Source organism: Hydractinia symbiolongicarpus, chromosome 5, assembly GCF_029227915.1.
Source record: "Hydractinia symbiolongicarpus strain clone_291-10 chromosome 5, HSymV2.1, whole genome shotgun sequence".
NCBI lineage: Eukaryota > Metazoa > Cnidaria > Hydrozoa > Anthoathecata > Hydractiniidae > Hydractinia > Hydractinia symbiolongicarpus.
The window spans coordinates 13,274,221-13,294,635 of NC_079879.1; the positions used below are offsets into that span (position 1 = coordinate 13,274,221).

At 31.6% G+C, this 20,415-nt stretch overlaps 2 protein-coding genes across 5 annotated transcripts; one reads left to right on the forward strand and one right to left on the reverse strand.

Annotated features, from left to right (window-relative positions):
* Positions 1-409: 409 nt before the first annotated feature.
* LOC130644886 (uncharacterized) lies at positions 410-4,155 on the reverse strand. 3 transcript variants are annotated; one of them, XM_057450664.1, is made up of 10 exons: positions 3,862-4,155; positions 3,019-3,169; positions 2,673-2,775; positions 1,917-1,980; positions 1,750-1,843; positions 1,447-1,544; positions 1,234-1,373; positions 1,080-1,145; positions 963-1,009; positions 410-891 (listed from the first exon to the last, which is right to left on the reverse strand). In XM_057450664.1, the coding sequence occupies exons 7-10, from the start codon at positions 1,309-1,311 to the stop codon at positions 525-527; spliced, it is 558 nt and encodes a 185-aa protein (XP_057306647.1). In that variant the 5' UTR covers positions 1,312-1,373; positions 1,447-1,544; positions 1,750-1,843; positions 1,917-1,980; positions 2,673-2,775; positions 3,019-3,169; positions 3,862-4,155; the 3' UTR covers positions 410-524. The 3 variants fall into 3 exon arrangements, with proteins under 3 accessions (XP_057306647.1, XP_057306648.1, XP_057306649.1); XM_057450665.1 differs by lacking the exon at positions 1,750-1,843 and adding an exon at positions 1,616-1,695 and having other exon boundaries at positions 3,019-4,155; XM_057450666.1 differs by having other exon boundaries at positions 410-885; positions 3,019-4,153.
* A 2,707-nt stretch (positions 4,156-6,862) lies between these two features.
* Positions 6,863-19,603, forward strand: LOC130644884 (inhibitor of Bruton tyrosine kinase-like). 2 transcript variants are annotated; one of them, XM_057450661.1, is made up of 21 exons: positions 6,863-7,072; positions 7,184-7,355; positions 10,587-10,677; positions 11,411-12,444; positions 13,638-14,020; positions 14,109-14,214; positions 14,419-14,870; positions 15,302-15,358; positions 15,645-15,727; positions 16,142-16,282; positions 16,351-16,397; positions 16,488-16,539; positions 16,610-16,727; positions 16,804-16,864; positions 16,947-17,186; positions 18,384-18,577; positions 18,662-18,805; positions 18,904-18,936; positions 19,025-19,132; positions 19,240-19,270; positions 19,357-19,603. In XM_057450661.1, exons 1-21 carry the CDS (start codon positions 6,930-6,932, stop codon positions 19,486-19,488), a joined length of 3,822 nt encoding a protein of 1,273 aa, XP_057306644.1. In that variant the 5' UTR covers positions 6,863-6,929; the 3' UTR covers positions 19,489-19,603. The 2 variants fall into 2 exon arrangements, with proteins under 2 accessions (XP_057306644.1, XP_057306645.1); XM_057450662.1 differs by having other exon boundaries at positions 6,864-7,072; positions 16,947-17,162.
* The last annotated feature ends 812 nt before the right edge of the window (positions 19,604-20,415 follow it).

The window sequence follows — 20,415 nt, forward strand, 5'->3', positions numbered from 1 at the left end:
TTGGTACTATACCACCTCTTGGTCTTTCTTCTAACCTACTATTACATTAAAGCACTGGTGTGTAAACTTGCCGAAACCGTGTCATTGCAAACCTACAGTATCGACGTGTAGCTTAAATTTGACTTTACCTGTACATTACAACACGTTTGAAAGCATGAAAACAGCCGTGGAAGATGCTGTTCGAATGTGACAAGGCTTCAGTAAAATTTAAAAAATGTAGAAAATTATTTGTTTACTTGTTATGTTAAATTTTGTTTCAAGTACATATCCGAGGGAAATTAATATCCCAACTTTCTTGTAATAAAGGGAGTTAACGTTGCTTGTGTTTTCTGGTAAATATTTTAGTTTAAATTATAAGCTGCTTTCTTAATTTTTCTTTTGTGGAAATACGCGAAAAGAAAAGGTAACATTTAATTTCGGTTATGGTCTTTTTTTATTTTGTTGTTTATATCGCTCGTTGTATATATTAAACAAGAGTTGTGTTATTACAAATTAGTTTTTACATTTCCTTAGTTGGATTCTTTTCATATGCCTTCGATAAGAACTAACAACGTGTCGTACAACGCTCTAGCTTCCTGAAAATCAGCTGGAAATGATAAGTTTTCATTTACCATCAACTGTAAAGCCAATTCTTCAAATTCTTCACTGCATTGAAAAGTCTTTTTTGATGTTGTATACGGGATTGCCAGTGTAGCATCTTTATCAGAAACTGAAACCTTATAATTCCTACTTCCATAGAACTCTGGTACTGAATAAATAAAACACGGTCGACCATTTGGACAGTGTTGATTTCGGTATGGTCTAATCCGATGAGTGTTGTACAACACACGAAAGTCGTCCAACTCCTTTTGTACAATTTCATTCGAACAAAACTTCAAGGCTTCCCTAAAACTCGATGTATATAATGACATTTAAATATTGATGTAACTGTAACTATAACCTGTTTCAATAAAAAAGCTTACCGATGAATCATATCACTTGACTCCCACGAACCATCACTGTCCATATCCTGTACAAAAAAGTTATTTGTATAAAAGTTCTAAAACTAAAGTTATGTTATAACCACATAAAGCAATTACTTTAAAGTAATTAATCCACCAGTCAATTTTGGTCTTTCTTAAATACAACCACAAAGCCTCTATGCGCTAAAAAAAAAAGTTAAAATTACTCTGTGATAAATAAATGCAACAAAGCTATTCTCTTTTCTAAAATTTCATAAAACTTGCAGTTTACCTGGTTAGACGTTGATTTTTCAAACAAGACACTGTTTTCGCCGACAAACGCGTCAGTGTCATTTCTTCTAAAAAGCATTTGAATAGCAGCGATATTTAAGTTTTCATTTCCCCTGTCTGCTCGTATTATCCTGGAAGTGCCTACATTAAAATAAATCAATCTTAAGATTTCGAATAAGACAGCGATTTTTCACTAATACATGTTTATACACACCTTTAAAATTTTTGACAGCGTTTACATAATGATTTGCTACCACTTTCGGACAGTTATTAGTATCAGAGGAGTGTAGCCAAATAATTTTCCTCGAGTAGCTAAGACAGGAAATAGCAAAAAATATTTATTTATAAAACATATCTTTTGTTTTAAGCGTAGTACTACGTACCCGTCAATGCAACCATGAATACAGAAACCAAAAGGTTTCAACTTGTCATGGCCATCGACATGCCACACTTCATTTGGCCCCTAAGTTACAAAAATTTTAAAAACTCGCTTGATGTTCGATCACTTAAAGCATACTTTGCATATGTATTTCCTTCTTTTTAACTTTTTCGCCTTTCTGAGCTGTACTCCTTCTGGATCTATGACACTTTGGACTTCTTGTACTGTTTTTCTTGGAAGAAAGATTTAAAATTATAAAATAATTGTGATATTTCAATAATGTTAACACCATAAAACCTACTTACCTGCTGACTTGGATGTTATACTGAACTTTCAATTTGTGATGCCTTCACTAGTCTCAATTTCATTCTAAACAGTTAGTAGGGCTATGGCATTAGTTAGGGTCAGATCCAGGATTTTTATGTAACTAAGCAAAAAACTTTTTGGGAGATAACCGCCCAGAATGGGTGTTAAAATACGCCAAATGGGGGGACCTAATAGTACCAAAATTTATCACCTTGTTCAGGCTTTTTCCAGCGTTAAAAAGTACAATAAGTATCTGTGATAAGTACTATATGCATAAAAAAATATACAGCTAAAATATATAAAACATGTAAACTATGTATAAATCAATCAGCAAGTATATGTATTTCAAAAAGCCTTTATCTCTTATTCTGTTCAACAAACTCATCTATCACTTCATCAGAGATCACAGTGATTGACTTGTTAAACATGATAACTGCTAGGCTACTTAACCTTTCCTCTGACATCATGTTTCGCATCTGAGTCTTTGAACGCCTTAGTCCAGAGATACTTTTCTCACAAGTGCATGAGGTTACAGGAATTGTAGCCAAAATTCTAAAACTTCACGGGTTGATGGAAATGTGTACCTATTTGTGGTTTTAAGTAAAGAGGTGATATCTGTTGGTAGAGCACCTTGATAGTTTTTCCAAAATAACCCCCACATATCTAACTGGACATATGTTACTAAGGGCTGGAATATAACTCGCAAACAATCGCAGAAATTCTTTTAACTTAACCTTCTAGTTAAATCAAAATACCTTCACAGAAACATCAGCAACACCTCTCCTGGGCTCAACAATTGTGTTGAATAAATTGTCCATTTTTTATATCATAAGCTTTGATAGGTGGTTTAATAGGATGCTACAAAATTAAAAAATATATAGAGTTACACAAATTTTAAAGGTACTGCCTGCATAACATATAGTTTACTCCTGTCAGGAATCGAACCTGAACCTTTTACGAAATTGTATCATAAATATCATACCATTTGATCACAGGAGTTTAGACATTTAGTAAAAAATAATTATACCTCAACAACATTAAAAATTGATAAAACGCACATAAATGATGACCAAATGAAGATTTGAAACACATTTTGCTTACTCAATTATGGCCAGTTCTCTTGACTTGGTCTTTGTATACACATCACAACCATCCAATAAACATTGCACAAAAATTCTCAAAAGCCAGGGTTTCGTCACGAATAAGCAACACAGAAAGAGATCTGTAAAGAGAGTTACCATCTCCACTGACACTGCATAACAAAAAAATACATCAGATAAAAAGGCAGTAATGAAATAAAAAATATTAGTAAGACTGGTAAGATTTTTTCTATCCATATTGTTATAGCTATATACATATGTCAAGTAGTCTTGGCAGAAGGCACCACTATGATGACTTGGCTTGAAAATTGATGGATACGTTTTCCATCCTTAATACAGCTCTGTTTCCACTCATCATACTGGCTCAATATTCTCTCAAAATCCAACCACTAGTGTATCTTGCTAGGTATAAAATAACAAATGAAGCACCACATGAACACTTCAGAATTATTTTGAGTGTATTTTTCTTTTGATTTATTTATTTGTGTGGTGGGGAGGTTTGAGTATAAAAAATAACACACATAAGACAAAGCAGTAGCTACAAACTCATTTTGTTGAAAAAATATAGCACTAGAAGTTTTATACAGAACAGGATCAGTGAAAAAACTTAGTGTACACACATTCTCAACTACTATAGTGAATAATAAAGAAGTATCTCATTCACTATATATAGCTATATAGATATTTTTGCAGAGAGAAACCTTTTAACATAATCTTCTCAAGTCAAAAAAAATCTGATATTTTAGCTTAGGGAATAAACTATACATACTATTACACACTGGGTACTTGAAATTTATAAGAAATAGTAAAAAAGACATCCAGAAACCAAAAAGTATCACACTACCTCTACCGTCCATCTTTGGTTGATTGGTTATAAACACGAACAAAATGGACTGTTTGCATTCATTTTGTTATGGTTGAGAAATTCTGTCTACCTTGCCTTCTTTTTGCTTATTTGCTTATACGCGATAGCAAATTAGTTTTTATCTCTGCATTCTCGCCATGCAAAAAAGAAAATATATCAACTTTGACACGCTTACTTGCTTATTCTTAAATAAGCGAGAAAGCAAAGTTGCTTTTCGTTTCGATGTCATATTCTGCACATAATTCTATCAATATTTCCTGAATATCCCCTCCCAAAAAGAGTGATTATTACTTCATTAATTGGAGAAAGAACATAAATTTACATCAAAAGTATTAAGAAATAACAAAAACATTTGAAAAATTAAGAAATGCTTACGTCTCTCCATTTCTTGAACCTATCCTCTTTAAATAAATTATGTCAGCGCATGTGCACATTGAACACAGGCACGTGGCATATTAAATGGGTATATATATATGGGTATATTACCATAGCCCCGCGTTAACCCAAGCCATGTGGGTGAAATTGGGTAGATGGCGCACTGCGTGGACCGTTGGATGTGGTAGGGGGTTGTCTGGCAGAGCGCTGACCCTAATTGAGTTTGCGTAGCTCAAAGAGAGCATTAAATACTCTAGGACTCTCCATCTAAGCCATGGCCCCTCCTGGAAATAATAGACAGGGTATATCCCTCGATATTTGTGAGGCTAGCCATGTAAAATATGCACATCTATCTATCTATCTATCTATCTATCTTTACCAATCCATGGAATAAAGCTCTTTAATATCCTTCCCAATCCATCCGTAATATGTCTAGTTGCACACTGGACCTTTTTAAAAACAGCCTTGATAAATATCTATTCCAGATACCAGATGAACCACAACTGGTAGGATACACCACTTTAATACGGGCAGATTCAAATTCGATTATACATATGCACACATTGGTGTAAACTGGATCTTCAATCCAATGGAGGACTAAATTCTAGTAAAAAACATATATATACTCATAGAAAAAATAATTTCTAAGAATTTGACATGCTAAAACTGGTAAAGAAATATAAAAAGTATAGACTTTTGTTTTGCTTTGCTTTTATAAAATCACTTCCAGTACATCATCATCATCATCATTTATCATTTTCGGCTTAACATCCGTTTTCCATGCTAGCATGGGGTTGTACGGGGTGTGTATTATTGGCCCTCTTCCAATCAGATCTAGACTGTATTAGATATAAACTCAGTGAGAGTGTACAAGCTAAAAAGTTGAGAAATCTAAGTCAGGACTCAATTTGAGAGTCTTTGGTTGGAAATTAAACTAACAAATGTGGCTCCTTTTTATGTATGTTCTATCTATCTCCCTCCAGCTAAAGGAAAAGATATTGAAATGGTCTGTAAGCTCTGTACTCACTTAAAAGAGAGCATAAAAAAACTTCCGCAAAATCCTGAGGTTTTTATATTTGGTAACTTTAACGTCAATTTTAACAAACCTGAGATCAATGATGAAGGAATGTTTAGTATTGTGTCAATTAGAACAACTCATAACCTCTGATACTCGTTGTACTATTTCTTCGTCAACTTTAATTGATGTTGCCATTTCAAACTGTAAGCATATCTGTCATTCTTCTGTTGTTGACATTGGATTAAGTCATCATTCACTAATATGTATTATTCGTAAATAGAAAAAGACGAAAATTTCTGGCAGATTTAAAAAAGGTTGATTGGAATAGTTTAATTAATGATGATAATTTGGATGCTGCATGTGACAGATTCAATTCTGTTGTCAATAAATTTACGCTCTTTGATGTTTTTGATAAGCTCGTCATTTAAAAACAGCAACACACACCAAATCTATTAACTGGGAAATGTTCAAACAAAAAAGAAACCAAGTTAACAGGTTAAAAAACAAACTTAAAAGCAGTTGTTCCAACCCATATTGTCTGGTCGACCCATGTTGTCCAAAAAACGGCAACAACCCATATTGTCGGGATAAAGTAGATACATTTTAATTGCTTGATTAATTTTCAGAAAATATATCCTGTGTCAATGCAGACTGTTGGACCCTGAATAAGATAATATGTTATCTTGTGATAATATCTTCCAACAACTAATAGTAATTCAATAACTAATAGTTAGCTAATATAAAATATATATCCATAGCTACTTGTATATACGCCATTAAAAAGACGAAAAAACTTTACATCAACTGTAGTGCTAGTAGTGAGAACACATAAAATATCTGCGGAAAGCTGCCTATGTTGTCTTTTTTCCAGAGTTCCAAATATCAGACAACATGGGTCGAAAAACATCGCAGGATGGCACACAGTCACTACATTAGTAAACTAAACGAATCCCAGTCAGATCCTAAAAAGTTGTTGAAAACACTGTATATACAATTTTTTTAAAATTTTTTAATTATCATAAATTAAACACCCTCCTCCATGTTAAGTCCGTCCAGGTGAAGAGTCTTAAGTTTGTATACATCCGAAACTGCTCTCTCCTCAACGGTGAAGCTCCGTCAGTTTTATCGATTAACATATAATTGTAACAACAAAAATTTTATATTAACAGCAACCGTTTTATTTTTTTGAAAATTTGGCGTGTTAGTAGGCCCCCTATGGAAATCAAATTAAACTTTAACTCACATAAAAAATGAGCCTGCGCTGTAGCGATAAAAGTGCTGAATGAAAACCACTAACCAGGTGTTTATTGGTTAAATGGGTTTATTATTTGTTTCCATATTTTTAAGTCACTATTTTTATTTTTTTTCTTAGAATGTTATTGAATATCTCTTAACAACATTGCCTAAAATCACATAATTTTGTTTGTTATGTGGCCAGGCCTGATTCATAGAAAAAACAAGCTAACCCAGCGGTTTTAGTGTTTTAGTTTCAATTTTATCTTATCTAAAAATATTTTTTATCTAATAAGTTGTTTCCTTAATAGTGCATTATACAGTTAATTTCTCAAAGGTTTTTGCAATCGAATTTGTTTTATTTTTTTAGACATACTAATCTAGAATACAGTCCATTACAAGACATATTAATTGACACAGAATGGATTGTACCACTAATTGCAAATATAAAGAACATGGAAGATACTTGACTTCAGTTGTTGTATCTGAACCAGTTTCTACTGTTGACCAGCTATTAACTCAAAGATGTTCCAACTCTCTTCGTAACACTGACAATAATGGAAGGTATCAATGTTTTATTCATTCTATGACAATTTGTACTTGGTAGCAAAAACAAATTGTCACAAAAATTTTAAAAGTGACATAGTTTTAATACTGGATTTTTTCTCTTTTTAGAAACATTTTACATATAGCGGCTTCTTGTGGTCGTGTGGATATATTACAGTGCCTGTTTGACAAACACAAACTTGGAAACATCTTACCAAAGAAGGATCGAGAGTCTGGTTGGACTGCATTACATCGTGCTATATTTTATGGTCATATTGAATGTGCAATTTTTATTTATAAGGTACATATTACAGCAGAACAAACAAAACTACTGTAAGGTTTTTACTGACAAGGATTTGTATATTTTGTCCAAACACAAGAATACCATACAATAATCCAAGACGCTAAAACAAGATACAAAAAAACAACTATAACTAAAATATAAACCTAGCAACAGAAAAGTACTAACATTTACCAAACTGCCAGAAACAAAAATGCCATGATGAAAGTTTAAAGTACAGTGACAACACAAAACATTAATAAATAAAGTCTTACTAAAACAATGTCCAAAAAACACTTTTACAAACACAACTTACTCCAACAAGGACATCCACAAACTGAACAGCATGAAAAACAAACACAGCAAGGCCCACAAATTGTAACATAAAAACTCCATAATAAGACTTCACAATACATAATGCATATAACACCTAAGGGATTACTATCAATACATATAATAGAACAATATAATACCAACAATACATAATAATAGAACAATAGAAAATCACACTTAATGCAAGGGCTGAGTTATGTTTCATCTCACCAATATTTAAATGCTACACTGGCATTTTTTACGTAGCATATAATACAACTAAACAACATTCTTGATATTTTAATTTTAATTTTTGGCCACACAGTACAAGATATTGCAGATATAGGTGGCTTAATTTTTTTGGGGAATTTATAAAATGTAAAGAAAATATAAAACCATTGAAATTCCAACTTTCTTTTAAAATAACCTTCATATGGTCTGATGTGCAATGTAAAAAAAAGTTGCCGAAAATTAAAGAACAACAACAAAACATTAAAAGAATTCCTATTTTATTTATGAAATATTTAGTTTTTACAGTAATTTTTTTAATATTACGTAACTTTGAGATAGCTAATCGTAATTTTCTGTGACAAAATAGCCACAAGCCTTTATTTATAATCTTATATATTCATAATATATTCATGTAAGCAGTGATTTATCTTGTAAATTTGATTTATTTCTCGCTTGTAGTGGAAAATCATTCCATATTGCGTTTATCTTGCAAAAATATTTACGTTTAATAAGTACCGCTGATGTATAATAGTTAAGTTAAACAATCAAATTAAACACAAAGCTCCTTCTACATGCTATGGATGTAACCTCACTGACCTAAAGTCATGATTGAACTAAAAATCTCTATGATGGAGAGCACTGGCACTTATTTTTAATGACTATGTCGAAAATAAAGAATAATTAAACTGTGAAAATTTATGATGGATTGTTAGTTCATTTTGGAAGAATAGGGGGAGAAAGTTATGTAACAAATTTACCGACAAGTTCTCACTTTTTAAAAAACCATAACTTATCAGCTTTTGCACAGTATTTCAGAAAATCAGCGAAAAATTTATCAGCTTTTTACACTGTGGAATTAGAAAATAAGTGAAAATTGCACTCAATTCTCGGTAGAAAAAAAAACTATATCATATATTTTATATACATTAGCCAATCACAATGCGAGGGAAAACTCTAAGCATATTATAAACTTCCTGACTGCAGGCCTGGTCATGAGTTTTTCACTTGGTGAGGTGCATCGCGAATAATTTAGGTGCGTGATTATTGTAACACACTTCGATTTTCCCAGGTTGGTGGTTTTAAACCTGTAAACCAAAAAAAGCAAAATATGAAGTCAGAGAACGACTAATTATTTTATTTTAAAAGCCTTTTTTAATCGATTTGTTTTTACTTGTGTATGCACTAATTATTAAATATATATTGTTAAAAGAATGCGTTGATGTTCGGTTAGTAGCGCTTTGTGATTCTATAATTCAAATTTTATATTAAACTTCTCCAATATTTTAATTGTCGTCTTTATAGAATTAAATTTAAAACATAACTAACTAAAGTAAAATAACTGTAAAATAATAAAAATGTAAAAATATTACCTAGTTGTTATTAGCCTAATGTTGAATATCGTTATATATCGCTGCTGATCAACTTTCCATAATTTTAATTACAATAAATAATATTTTTCCACATGTAGTTAAAAGTTTAATTAATGACTTAACTCTAATTTATTTAACATAGGTTTAAACCTTAAGCTGTGAACCTTGTTGGAACTCGCTCTTCGCTTGTTCTTCACGCCAAAACAAAAGCCAACAAAAGTATTAATGTTCTTAAATCCATGGATGTATTGTCTGTTCCGCCTGTAAGTGCAGTCCTGCAGGCTTATTTCATCCGTGCCCTGACAGCATTCATTTTTGCATTATTTGGGGACCGCATGGCTGGATTTTTTTGTAAGACCTGGTTACCAACAACAAAGGAGCCAGGCAATTGAGATTTTTGTCTACGTAGTACTTTTAACTAAGTCAGTAGTCGACTCATGGATCAGGGCTATTAAATAATAAGTCATGTTAATAAATGGAAATGTTTGACCAAGATGAAAATCTATTGAACTTTTTGTCCGACAAAAAATAAAAACAAGCTGCAGACATGCCCAACCAAACTGAAAATGTGATGGACAATTTCCAACAATTTAACAATCAAAATTTAATTTTGTAGCCACAAACAGATACAAACTGAGTTTAATTGTAATAATAATGACTAACGAAAATTGGTTTGCTATTACCCGGGGTAACTTGTTAGTGGTTGCAATGATTTACATTATTTATAGTGGTGCAGTGTTTGGGGTTCACTGCTAGTGGAGCTTGCTCTGTAAATGTCCCCCACCTCTTAAAATAGATAAGGCTTTGTGCGCAGTGCACAAAGTAACAGAAATATTCTTGTTCAAGTCTATTGAGTAACTTAATCATTTTGATCCGACTAGGCACTAAGTAAGGCATGAAATTGCCATAGCGCATCTGATTTGTGTAGGTGCGCAGTTTATCACAACCAAAATTACAACCAGGAGCGTGCGAAGTCGTGGAGACGCAATCACATGCCTTATAATGACCAGGCCTGTCACTGTGTCAAAAAAGAGAAATTAACATTTTGTCCTTATAACCTTCATTATTTTGTCATAACAAAAAAGAATTAAAACAGTACTTCTTTCACCTGTACCATGAATTGCACAAACCACTGTGTAGACCTTTATTAAAACCTTTAATCAGAAATGCTTTGTCCCTAAGGTAGAAACAATGAGATGGCACATTTACTGTTTCAATAGAAATGTTGTTGGTCTCTATACATTTAGTGCTTCTCAGCCTTATTGAATAGTTTCTATAACGAATCTTTATCATATTGTCAATATTTCCAGTTACACTACACATGCCATTAAATTTCTAGGTACTTTTGGACTGGGATTCAGTTGATAGTGAAAATAACACACCAATTGATTTGGCACACTTGGACTGTCCACGAACAAAAAAGAAAACAAGTGAGTAGCTAATCTTTACTTTTACACTAATATGCTCTATGTGTTTCTCTATCTGTAGGAGACAAATTAATCGATTTTACTACTATTTATTTTCCCAACTTTATAACACTTGTTCAAATTTTTAATTAGTTAGAACAAATCATGTGATGAAAATGTGATTTGATTTGGAATTGTATCGCATGATAATTTAAATTTACTGCGATTGATAGTCTTTATTCCATTTTGTAATAAAAAGGACCATAAAAGTAAGTGGGTTCTTCCACAGGTTTAAACGGCTATTATAAATCAGAATTACCATCAAAATACAACTTAGGTAAAACAGTATTAATTTATTATATTCCTGTTTCTTTTTTCCGCTTTTTTAATTTTTGCCTTTTGGGAATGATTTATAAAAATATTTCTACCTTTCCAATGCAAAATTGTTGATATTTCTATTAAATTGTTTTCTGATATTTTTACTGCATAGCATGGTGAGTAGGCTCTTATAACAATTTTACGCTTCTTAATTCTAAGACCTTGTTAAAAAATTTGTTTAATTTCCTTGTTGGTAAAAATAATAATATATAATCAAATTTTTGAAGTTTTAAATAACAATAAGTTTTAAATAATAATAATTAATTTTGCTTAACTTGTGATTGAATTTAACCTGTCATTTTATAGCAGTTCAATACAACATCGTAACGAAGAGCAAATATCTATTTTGTTTAAAACTGTATTGGTTATTCTTTTATAGAACATAAGGAGAGGTTAGCCGTTGTGGTTTTACCTTTTGAGTCAGGAGAAGCTGGTGAATTGACATTAAATGTTGGAGATGTTGTGGAAGTTTTAAATACTAATCAAACTGGATGGGGTGTGGGAAGATTGCAACATAATAGAAATAAAGGTCTCTTTCCTGTCAATTTTGTTGAAGAAGTTAAAGAAGATGTTTGTACAGACAAAGTAGAACTTTTTGCTGCTAAAAACGATGTTTACATTTGGGGAAACAATGTGAACTACACACTTGGGTTAGGAGATGCTAAGAATCAACAATATCCAGAACTCCTAGAATACTTTTGGGACAACAACATTGACATTCAGCATATAGAAGTTACCACATTTCATTCAGTCTTTTTAAACTCGAGAGGAGAAATATACACTTGTGGTCTTGGTTTGCGAGGAAGACTCGGACATGGCACAGAGGAAACACATATGTACCCACAGAAAGTTGAAGCTCTCATTGGTTCTATTTGTATATCAGTTGCAGCAGCAGCTCACCATACTCTTGTGCTCGATCAGCTTGGACAAGTATACTCATTTGGATCAAATGACTTTCATCAACTTGGTCACCATCCCCCTCCTAAAGAATATCTTCTGCCTGTGCCAATAACGCATAAATTTTTAAAAGGCAAGCTAATAATTGGCATTGGAGTGGGTAAATTTCATAGTCTTATGTACACAAGACAAGAACTCTATACATTTGGGTTAAATGGTGGACAGCTTGGTTATGGTAAAAATGAAGAATTTCAAACAATACCCAAATTGGTGTCTCATTTATATAAGAAAGATGTCTATATTAAAACTGTTGTGGCAAGTGATGGTGCAACATTGTGCTTAATGGAAAATGGTGATTTATATTTACTAAGTGATTATGTGTGTCGTAAACTTGCCATAAAGATGCTTGATGTCAAATGTATCTGTATACGTGGAGGTAGTCTTGATTATAAGGGTGGGATTGAAGCTAAACAAACAGAACCTCTAATAGTTGTTGTATTGCACCAATCAGGAGTGGTAGGTACAGAAGTTTTTAAGATAAAGTCAAAATAATAAAACCCTTAGAGCTGCAGTGTTTATATAAAGTCTTTTTACACAAAATAAAACAAATATGTTTTCAGTATAATGGTATGTAGTTTTACTGGCAACCTAACGCCTAGAAAATCATGTTTTCATATTTGCAACACAAATATTGTTTTATTTGAATACCTATATTTTGTCAATTCTTGTTCTGATATAAACTTTAATGCTAAATATCTTGAGAAAATTGAGTAAAAGTGTTGCTAATTTTCTAAGTTTTTACACATCCATGTAGAGTACAACGAATATTTATATTTAAGATCATTTTTCATTATAGTCTGTAATTGTTGTGCAACTGTTGTATGGAAAACATGTGTTTCTGTTGAAGTGGTAACAGTGACTGTCGTACAACAATTTTTATATTAATGTAAACTGACCTTTAGTTGAAGAGAAAGTTTAGTTGAACTTTCACAAAAAAAGTATAGAAAATTTTCTTTTTAAAATTCTATGTTAAGACCAAAAGCACCAGTTGGCATTTATTAATTTACACTTGTTTATATTCATTTAAGTTTGTTTTATCTTTCTGCTTTTTACAGGTGATAAAATAGAACAGATGTGGTGTTCTCTTAGGAAATTCAACCACTTCAATTTTTAAAGCATTAATTTGTATTTCTAAAGCAATAAAATTTTGTATAAATTATTTTTTATAATATGAAGTTAACTTTAACTAAAAATGATTTTAGACAATATGTTTTTGTTTGAATTACAGTGATATTTGTATGCTTTAATATCCCGTTTGATGATTTTAAAACAACATTTTTGCATTTCATTTTTTAAAAGATACGAATAACGAAACTGCTGGTTTACCTAGGGAGCAGCACAAATTTAGTGAAATTTTTTCACTATATTAGGACAACCCCAATTTCAGGGGGAAAAAAGAAAGGAAACACTTCAACAAAGAATGCAAAGCAAAAGAAAAGTGAAAATAAGAATTGAAAGGCATCTTGCTCAAAAACATGTAATACTAGGATTCACCTTACAGTATTTTACCAAAGAAATAAATTTATGTTGTTGTTGTTGTTGTTGTTTTGCGTCATCAAATAGCTGGTAAATTCACCTATTTTTTCCACTTATGCTTCTGAAAATAGTGGATTCCTATTTTAATATGATTCGTCAAAATTTGACTTTAGGTGGAATGTTGGAAACCAAGCTACAAATCTTTTAAATCATGCTTTTGGCTCAGTCATAAATTGACAAATCAAAGAATAACACATATCTCTTTGGCTAAACAAATCATCCTGACAACAGACAGTGGTCTCGTTTATTTTGGATACTTTCATCAAAAGCAACGCAAGGATGATATTCCATTAGTTATTACAGCCAACCCAGTAAAAGCAGAAGTCATAGCAGGAAGTTTTACTTTAGAAGAAGTTGTTTCGAAGTATAAATGTAAGCGTCAAGAATGTGAGGAGATTCACTTGGAAAAAATTCCTTTACTGTATCGATGTCGAATGTGTTTTATTGATTGCAAGGGAAGGACATTTGCAGCTATACAGTCTGACCCAAGAATTGGGTGAGTGCAAGTCATCAATCCCAGATGATTTGGTTCTCTTAAATTATATTTTCTGTTCTTTAGTTTTGCTTCATTTTTTTTACTTCAGACTTACAGAATATCCAGTCATTCGTGAGTCGAATTTTTCACAAGATTTTGAATCATTATTTAATGAAGCTACCCTTCATGACTGCATCCATGATGGATATATTAAAGTTAGTATTCTCAAATAGTATGTTACCTAGAAATTACACAATGGTTAAACTATGTGTACTATCAACTGATAAAAAACGATGGTTGCTTTTAACAAGAAAAACTATACGTACCCTGCTTATGTTAAGTCTAAGATGCACACAAATTTTAGTGATCACCCTTGTTTACTAATTCACTCTCCGTTTTTTAAATATTGTTATTTCCAGATCAAATCTACAAAAATACCAGTACATATGTTTTTACTGCAATGTCGATTAAATTGCGTTGAGATTTTTAATACAAGACTGAAAGACGAGGAAGGAACAAAAGTCATTGACTTCTCAGATGATGCTAACATATCTGTGGAGCATGTCAAATGTTGGATTAAAAAGGTTTACCAAGGAACTAATGAAACAATAAATCCCCCTTACTGTTTTAATGTAAATAAAAAAGGAAATACGAAACAAAAAGAAGATTTTTCTGATGACGATGTGGCATTTGCCATGAAAATGAAACAGTTTTCGCTCATCGATTTTGAAAATCCGATTGATGAGCATGACATGTTGGGAGAACAACGTGTAACTTCGAAAAAGAAAAAGAAGAAGAAACAAAAGAAAAAATCAGCATTTGGTGTTTATCAAGAGAACAGTAATGATGTAGTGACAAGTGATAAAAAAATGTGAGTGTGTTCATATACAAACTGTTAATGCCTAAATCAGAAAATAGAACTTAATAGTTGATTGTGTATGTTAGTGTTTTTTGCATTGTTTAGTTTCCACTTTGCGTTTCTTAGAAAAATATTTTGTATAGTTGGTGATACACTATCCATTTTGTCCAATCCAATTTGTAGAATTCACAATTTAAAAATATAGACATTTTCAGATTTGAAGAAATGTTGCGCTATCAGTTTGTATAAAAAAATTGATTCAAATTCAAATTCAACAAGTTGAATAAAGGTAATAAACAATAGATTTAGTTGAATTTGATTAATGGATTGTGTATCACTCCCTTATAAAGATAGTATATTAAATTTGCAATCAGAACCACACCCTCTCACCGTTTGGATTGTTTTCTATTTTTTCATCTTATGGTAATAACGTTTTCTTTTAGTAAAAAGAAAAAACAAGATCTGTATGTAATTCATAGTTTAGATAGCTGGAAAAATCAGTAAGTTTGTTTTGTTTGCATTCAAAAGCTTTTATATCCGTCATATTAAGAACTGTGAATTGCTTACTTACAATAGCCATTCACAGTAGCATTCAACGTAGAACCTATAGTTATTGGAGATTAAACACTTGGACTGCTATTAACTTGAATTCATTTTATAAGTAATTAAATTCTTGTAAAGATATGCGGTCTTGTACCTTTTTAGTACCTATATTGTTTGTTGTTTGTGTTCTTTTGTTTACTTTTGTGTTTACTTCCTAAAAGTTTGTCATTTTTTGGTTTTTAGTTTAGATATAGCAGATATTGTATTAGAATCTACAGATGGGATATTAGTAGAATGTCATAGATGTGTACTGGTTGCAAGATTGGGTAAATGGGTTGCTTCATTTTATTTTTATTTCATTAAAGTTAGTGTAATTCAATGTGTTTCTTTTATTTTATTTTTTTATTTGCTAACATGATAGGGGGAGTTGCACTAATGCAATAATAGCTTTAACTTTTTTTGCATCTGTTTTTTTCCTAATAATGTCATGTTGCCAATCGATTATTTTTATTCTGTCTTGTAATTTTTTATTAGAAATGAATATTTTTTATTTAGTAAATGTATATTTTCTCAAAAATAACATATGACTGAATGAAAAAGGAAATTTTTATACTTACATAAATTGCGATTTATTTTTTGGATTAATTTGTTAATCTTAGCTCTTTTTTTTACACTTGTAGCTACTTTTGTGGGTGTTTTGAGGAGCGATTTATCCACTTTTCTTCTTCTTTTTCATTTAGACTATTTCAACAATATGTTAAATAGTAAATGGATGGAATCTTTCTTGTGTAAAGATGAAGCACTGAAGATTCCTATCCCTGGTAACATTCTCACTTTAATCATTGATTATCTCTACACAGATAAAGCTGATTGTTTACAAGGTACATTTCTAGATTCTTCTTGAAGTCCTTGTGTAACAAATAGATGTAGATTCTTAAAACATTTTTAGATGCAGATATAAGTTTTATTGGAGAAGTGCTTGCTTGTGCAGATCAGGTAGTTTTTGTTTGCTTTTTGGTTCAAATAATTTTTGTTGTTTTTGTTTTTTTATGTATTAACATTAACTTGTTTGACTTTTTGTGTTAGCTTTTGATGTCGAGGCTGAAGGAGATTTGTGAACGTTCTCTTGCAGATAAAAGTGAGTTGTCATTCATAGTAACTTTAGATTCCTGGTTAATATTTTTGACACCTACATTTTTGCATTCTAGTTTCGCTAAAAAATGCAGTGGAACTATTTCAGTTCTCCTGTACATTCAACGTTTTACAACTAAAGGTGTTTACATGCCAGTTCATTTCACTCAATTTGGCGTATTACTTGGAAGCAAGGTAGATTATATTTTATGTACCTATGGACGTAATCCTGCAGACAACTTTTAAATAGCTCTCCTCCACATATGTTTAGATTGTTGGAAGATCTCTCATATGAAGAGTTGGGTGTGCTTTCTAGAGTTTACAGAAGCATGGTAACAATTCTTTTTTGTCACTTTATTTTCTTGTTTAGAACTTCTAAATGTTCAAAAAAGAATTCTTAAGTTATTTGTGTAGGTTGCTGATATGGATACTCGAGTTATCAAAGCATCCAACTTTCATAAAGAAGTCGATAAGCAGGAAAAACTTATTAGAGATGCATTACAGTGTGAATTGAATAAAATAAAGGCACGTAATAAGAAAATTGCCATGCAAAATGATTTCAATGAGATGATATATAATAGTTGTGATGTAGTAACGCCAGAAGTCATGGAGGAAAATGTAAAAGCTAAGGTACTCAACAATAACCCAAAAATGGTTTGTGTTACTTTATTTTATGGTACTCTGTGATTTACTGTCTTGATGTTAACAGCGCCTTTATTAAGTTTTTTTTGTTTAAAACAAAAATTCAAATGAAAAAAGGATTGAAATAGTAGAATTGAAAAAAACAAACTCACAGAACTCTTCTAAAAAGCATTTTTAAGTACAAAATGGAAGTCTGGGTGTATAGCTTTCCAGGAAATCTCCTGTGAAGTTAAGAAACATGCTGGTTGAACCCACAAGGTATGTTTCTTGGTAAAGAAAAGGTGTATAAAACATGGCTCAAAACATTGCACTTGCTTTTCGACATATTTATTAAAAACAACAGATAAAGCAATATTTGAAAGTTTGGCCGTTTGAATTAATTTTTACCCAAATTTAATTTCGCGAATGTTTAGTTTCAATAAATTTTGCGAGAATATTCTTTCGTGAATGGAATGTTTAATGTTTTTATTTTGCATTTCTAACCAAGGCAGTTATTATTCTTGTTTCTCTGTTGTTAAAAACAATTGAACTATTTTTTTTAACGTGAAATTTTTGCCTAATAATCTTATAAAAGTATATTTAAAAGAAAAAGACAACTATTTCATAGTTAACGGCATTTCGTCCTTTATCAACATCAAAGTCATCTTCCAATCAGATTCATCGTAGAAATCATCATCTCTATCAAGGATTCTTAGGACAGAATATGTAGCCACCGACTGATGACTCTTCACTTATATAGCTAGAACATTGTTAGTTATCGAAAATATTTTCTGTCAATAAGATATGTAAGTGCGAGCGGGGTCAAAAATTGATGAATTTATGCCAAAAAATGACTTATTAGCCCTAAAAACAACGTTATAGAAAATTGAATTTCTCGACAATTTAATTTGAGAATGACAAAATTACCAAAAATTAAAGAGAACAAATTCTTTGCGAAAGGAACATATTAAAGCATATAGTGAAAAGCACAAAAAATTTGCTAAATCGCAAAATTTAATTTTTGCGACAATTTGTTCTGATAGTGCAGATAGTGCAACGTTTTCTGAACACAAAGTTCCAAATTGCTTGTGCATATTAGACACAAGTTTTTGTAGAAAGAACTTAAAAATCTTTTTAATTCTCCTTTAATTAAACCAATGTTTTGCCGTATGCATATGGTATTATTTATTTCTGCTATTTGCATTCATTATGACAAAATCATTTTCCCAGAGTTGTTGGAGCAAAATACCGCAGCCATCTGGTACACCTGAAAAGTTTTCAAAAGAGAAAATTAAGAAGACTGTGACAAGCTCACCTTTTAAAAAGAAATCTCAGAAGGAACGAAAAAACGGACAGAGGAACATTCCCACTATGGTGGAGGAACAAAAAGATGCAGAGATAACAAGCCCTGTTGAAATGCCCTGGTAGTTAATACTCCTACGTTATAATACTTGAGATTTTGTATTTTCTAATTTATGGTAATTTGTAATGTGTATCTCTTAATTCAGGGGAAGTTCATCATCCAACAGTAGTCAAACTCCTGCCAAATCATTAAGAGATATAATGAACGAAGAACTGCCACATGTTAAGCCTGCCAAATCAATCAAGGGCGGAGCATTTCCAAGAACTTCAGCCAATCAAAGAAGAAGAAGGTGTGTCCATGTTTTTTTAATTATATGCAGTCGCTAATCTTTTAGTCCCAAAATTTTCTTATTTTTATAGCTGTTTTTGTTTATTTTATTTTCTACAGTTCAGAAACTGCTGATGAACCCCCTGCAGAAAGGTGAGCCCTGGATATGAACGGTCAACTGTTGCTTCCTTGAAAGATTAAACATGCCAAATCATAAAATTTAAATTTTATTAATATTTAGAAATCCATGGCAGCGAAAAAATGTTACTGCTACTGTAAATTCTCCGCATCAAAATTCTTTTTCTGAAATTTTGGATGTTCAGAAAGAAGAGAAAAAAGAACAGCAGCAGTAAGTAAAACACGTAACCAAATTAATGAGCTTACTTTTTAAAACTTCATGCGGACTTTCTGGGAAATTTTCTTTCCTAACACGTTTTTATGCTGTTGTTTTTTCAGGCGTTCGAAGAAGCCAATTACAACCATCCAGGTAAGTGCTTTATATGTGATTTTGTTATTTACAATGTTCTTGACATTCACAGTAACTTGAACACATTTTTGGGTTTTTTTTACAAGCTTGAAGAAAAAGCAGTGGAAGAGCTTCGTCAATATTACGAATTAAAATCAAACTTCACAGAGTTTATCACAGTAAAAAGAATAAAAACAATGGCCGACATACCATTTTGGGATCGTGTAATGGGTGACTAAATTGTTAATATTGTTTCATCAGTTTTTTATATTAGTTTTGATAGAAATTGTGTAATGGTGCTACTGATAATGAATTACTATTTTGCCTGGAAAATCAAATGCTGCATTGTTAGAACCTAGCTTTTTTCAAATCATTTCAAAACGGTCACGTCTGCTTTTTTCAAAGTGTTATTTTATTGTATTTTAGCACAGTTTGGTTCACATTAATGTTTGTACTCAAAAATGGTACAAGGCATGCGAAATCATCTTAGATTTACTTCTCTAGTTTTTCAGAAAATCTAACAAAGAAACACGTTCACTAACAGGCTTAACCAATTTCCATGCTTTTTGTAGGAGCATTTCTTGTTGGATGTTCACAGTATACACCCTTTTGACATTTCTAAGCAATATGGCTATATTGCTTAGAAGCAGCTAAAAACAAAATAAAACAAGATAAAAATTCCAGTGTTTTTCCCACATACTGAGCAGTTTGTTTTCCTTCATAAGTCTTGCAAACTTAGTTCTCAACTTTAAGTCACGTTTCAACATCAACCCTGTTTTCCTTGACTGTCGTTCAATTTTCAAACCATACAGGAGTTATGTTTTGCCAAAAACTTCCCAACTCAGAGTCATCATTCAATATCAACCCATTTTTCCTTGACTCCAAATAATTGTACTCACACCAGTTCGAATGTTGCCAATAACTAGTTTTAAATTCCCCCCGTAATTTTACAAAATGTTTAAGATAAAGTAGTGTATATAAGGATAGATGCTTTAGTTAGTTGTAAAAAAAAGTTTATTTCGGGGCTTTAAGTTCTTCTTAACTTAATATTTAAACTCTTTATTTTGTATCACTACCATGTTAAACCAACTAAGAAATTTTTTCCAACTAAATTGTTGTTAAATTTGCTAAATTAAAGTAAAAAGTGGCTAGATTGAGTGAAATCA

Bases quoted from the DNA above. Each gene is read 5' to 3' on its own strand.
- LOC130644886 (XM_057450664.1), bottom strand. From the start codon at position 1,311: ATGCTTTTTAGAAGAAATGACACTGACGCGTTTGTCGGCGAAAACAGT. The intron at 1,010-1,079 runs GTAATTGCTTTA...TTTTTTGTACAG, and splicing joins GGTGGATTAATTACTTTAAA to GATATGGACAGTGATGGTTC. The intron at 892-962 runs GTAAGCTTTTTT...ATATACATCGAG, and splicing joins TCAAGTGATATGATTCATCG to TTTTAGGGAAGCCTTGAAGT.
- LOC130644884 (XM_057450661.1), top strand. From the start codon at position 6,930: ATGGATTGTACCACTAATTGCAAATATAAAGAACATGGAAGATACTTG. The intron at 7,073-7,183 runs GTATCAATGTTT...TTCTCTTTTTAG, and splicing joins AACACTGACAATAATGGAAG to AAACATTTTACATATAGCGG. The intron at 18,937-19,024 runs GTGAGCCCTGGA...ATTAATATTTAG, and splicing joins GATGAACCCCCTGCAGAAAG to AAATCCATGGCAGCGAAAAA.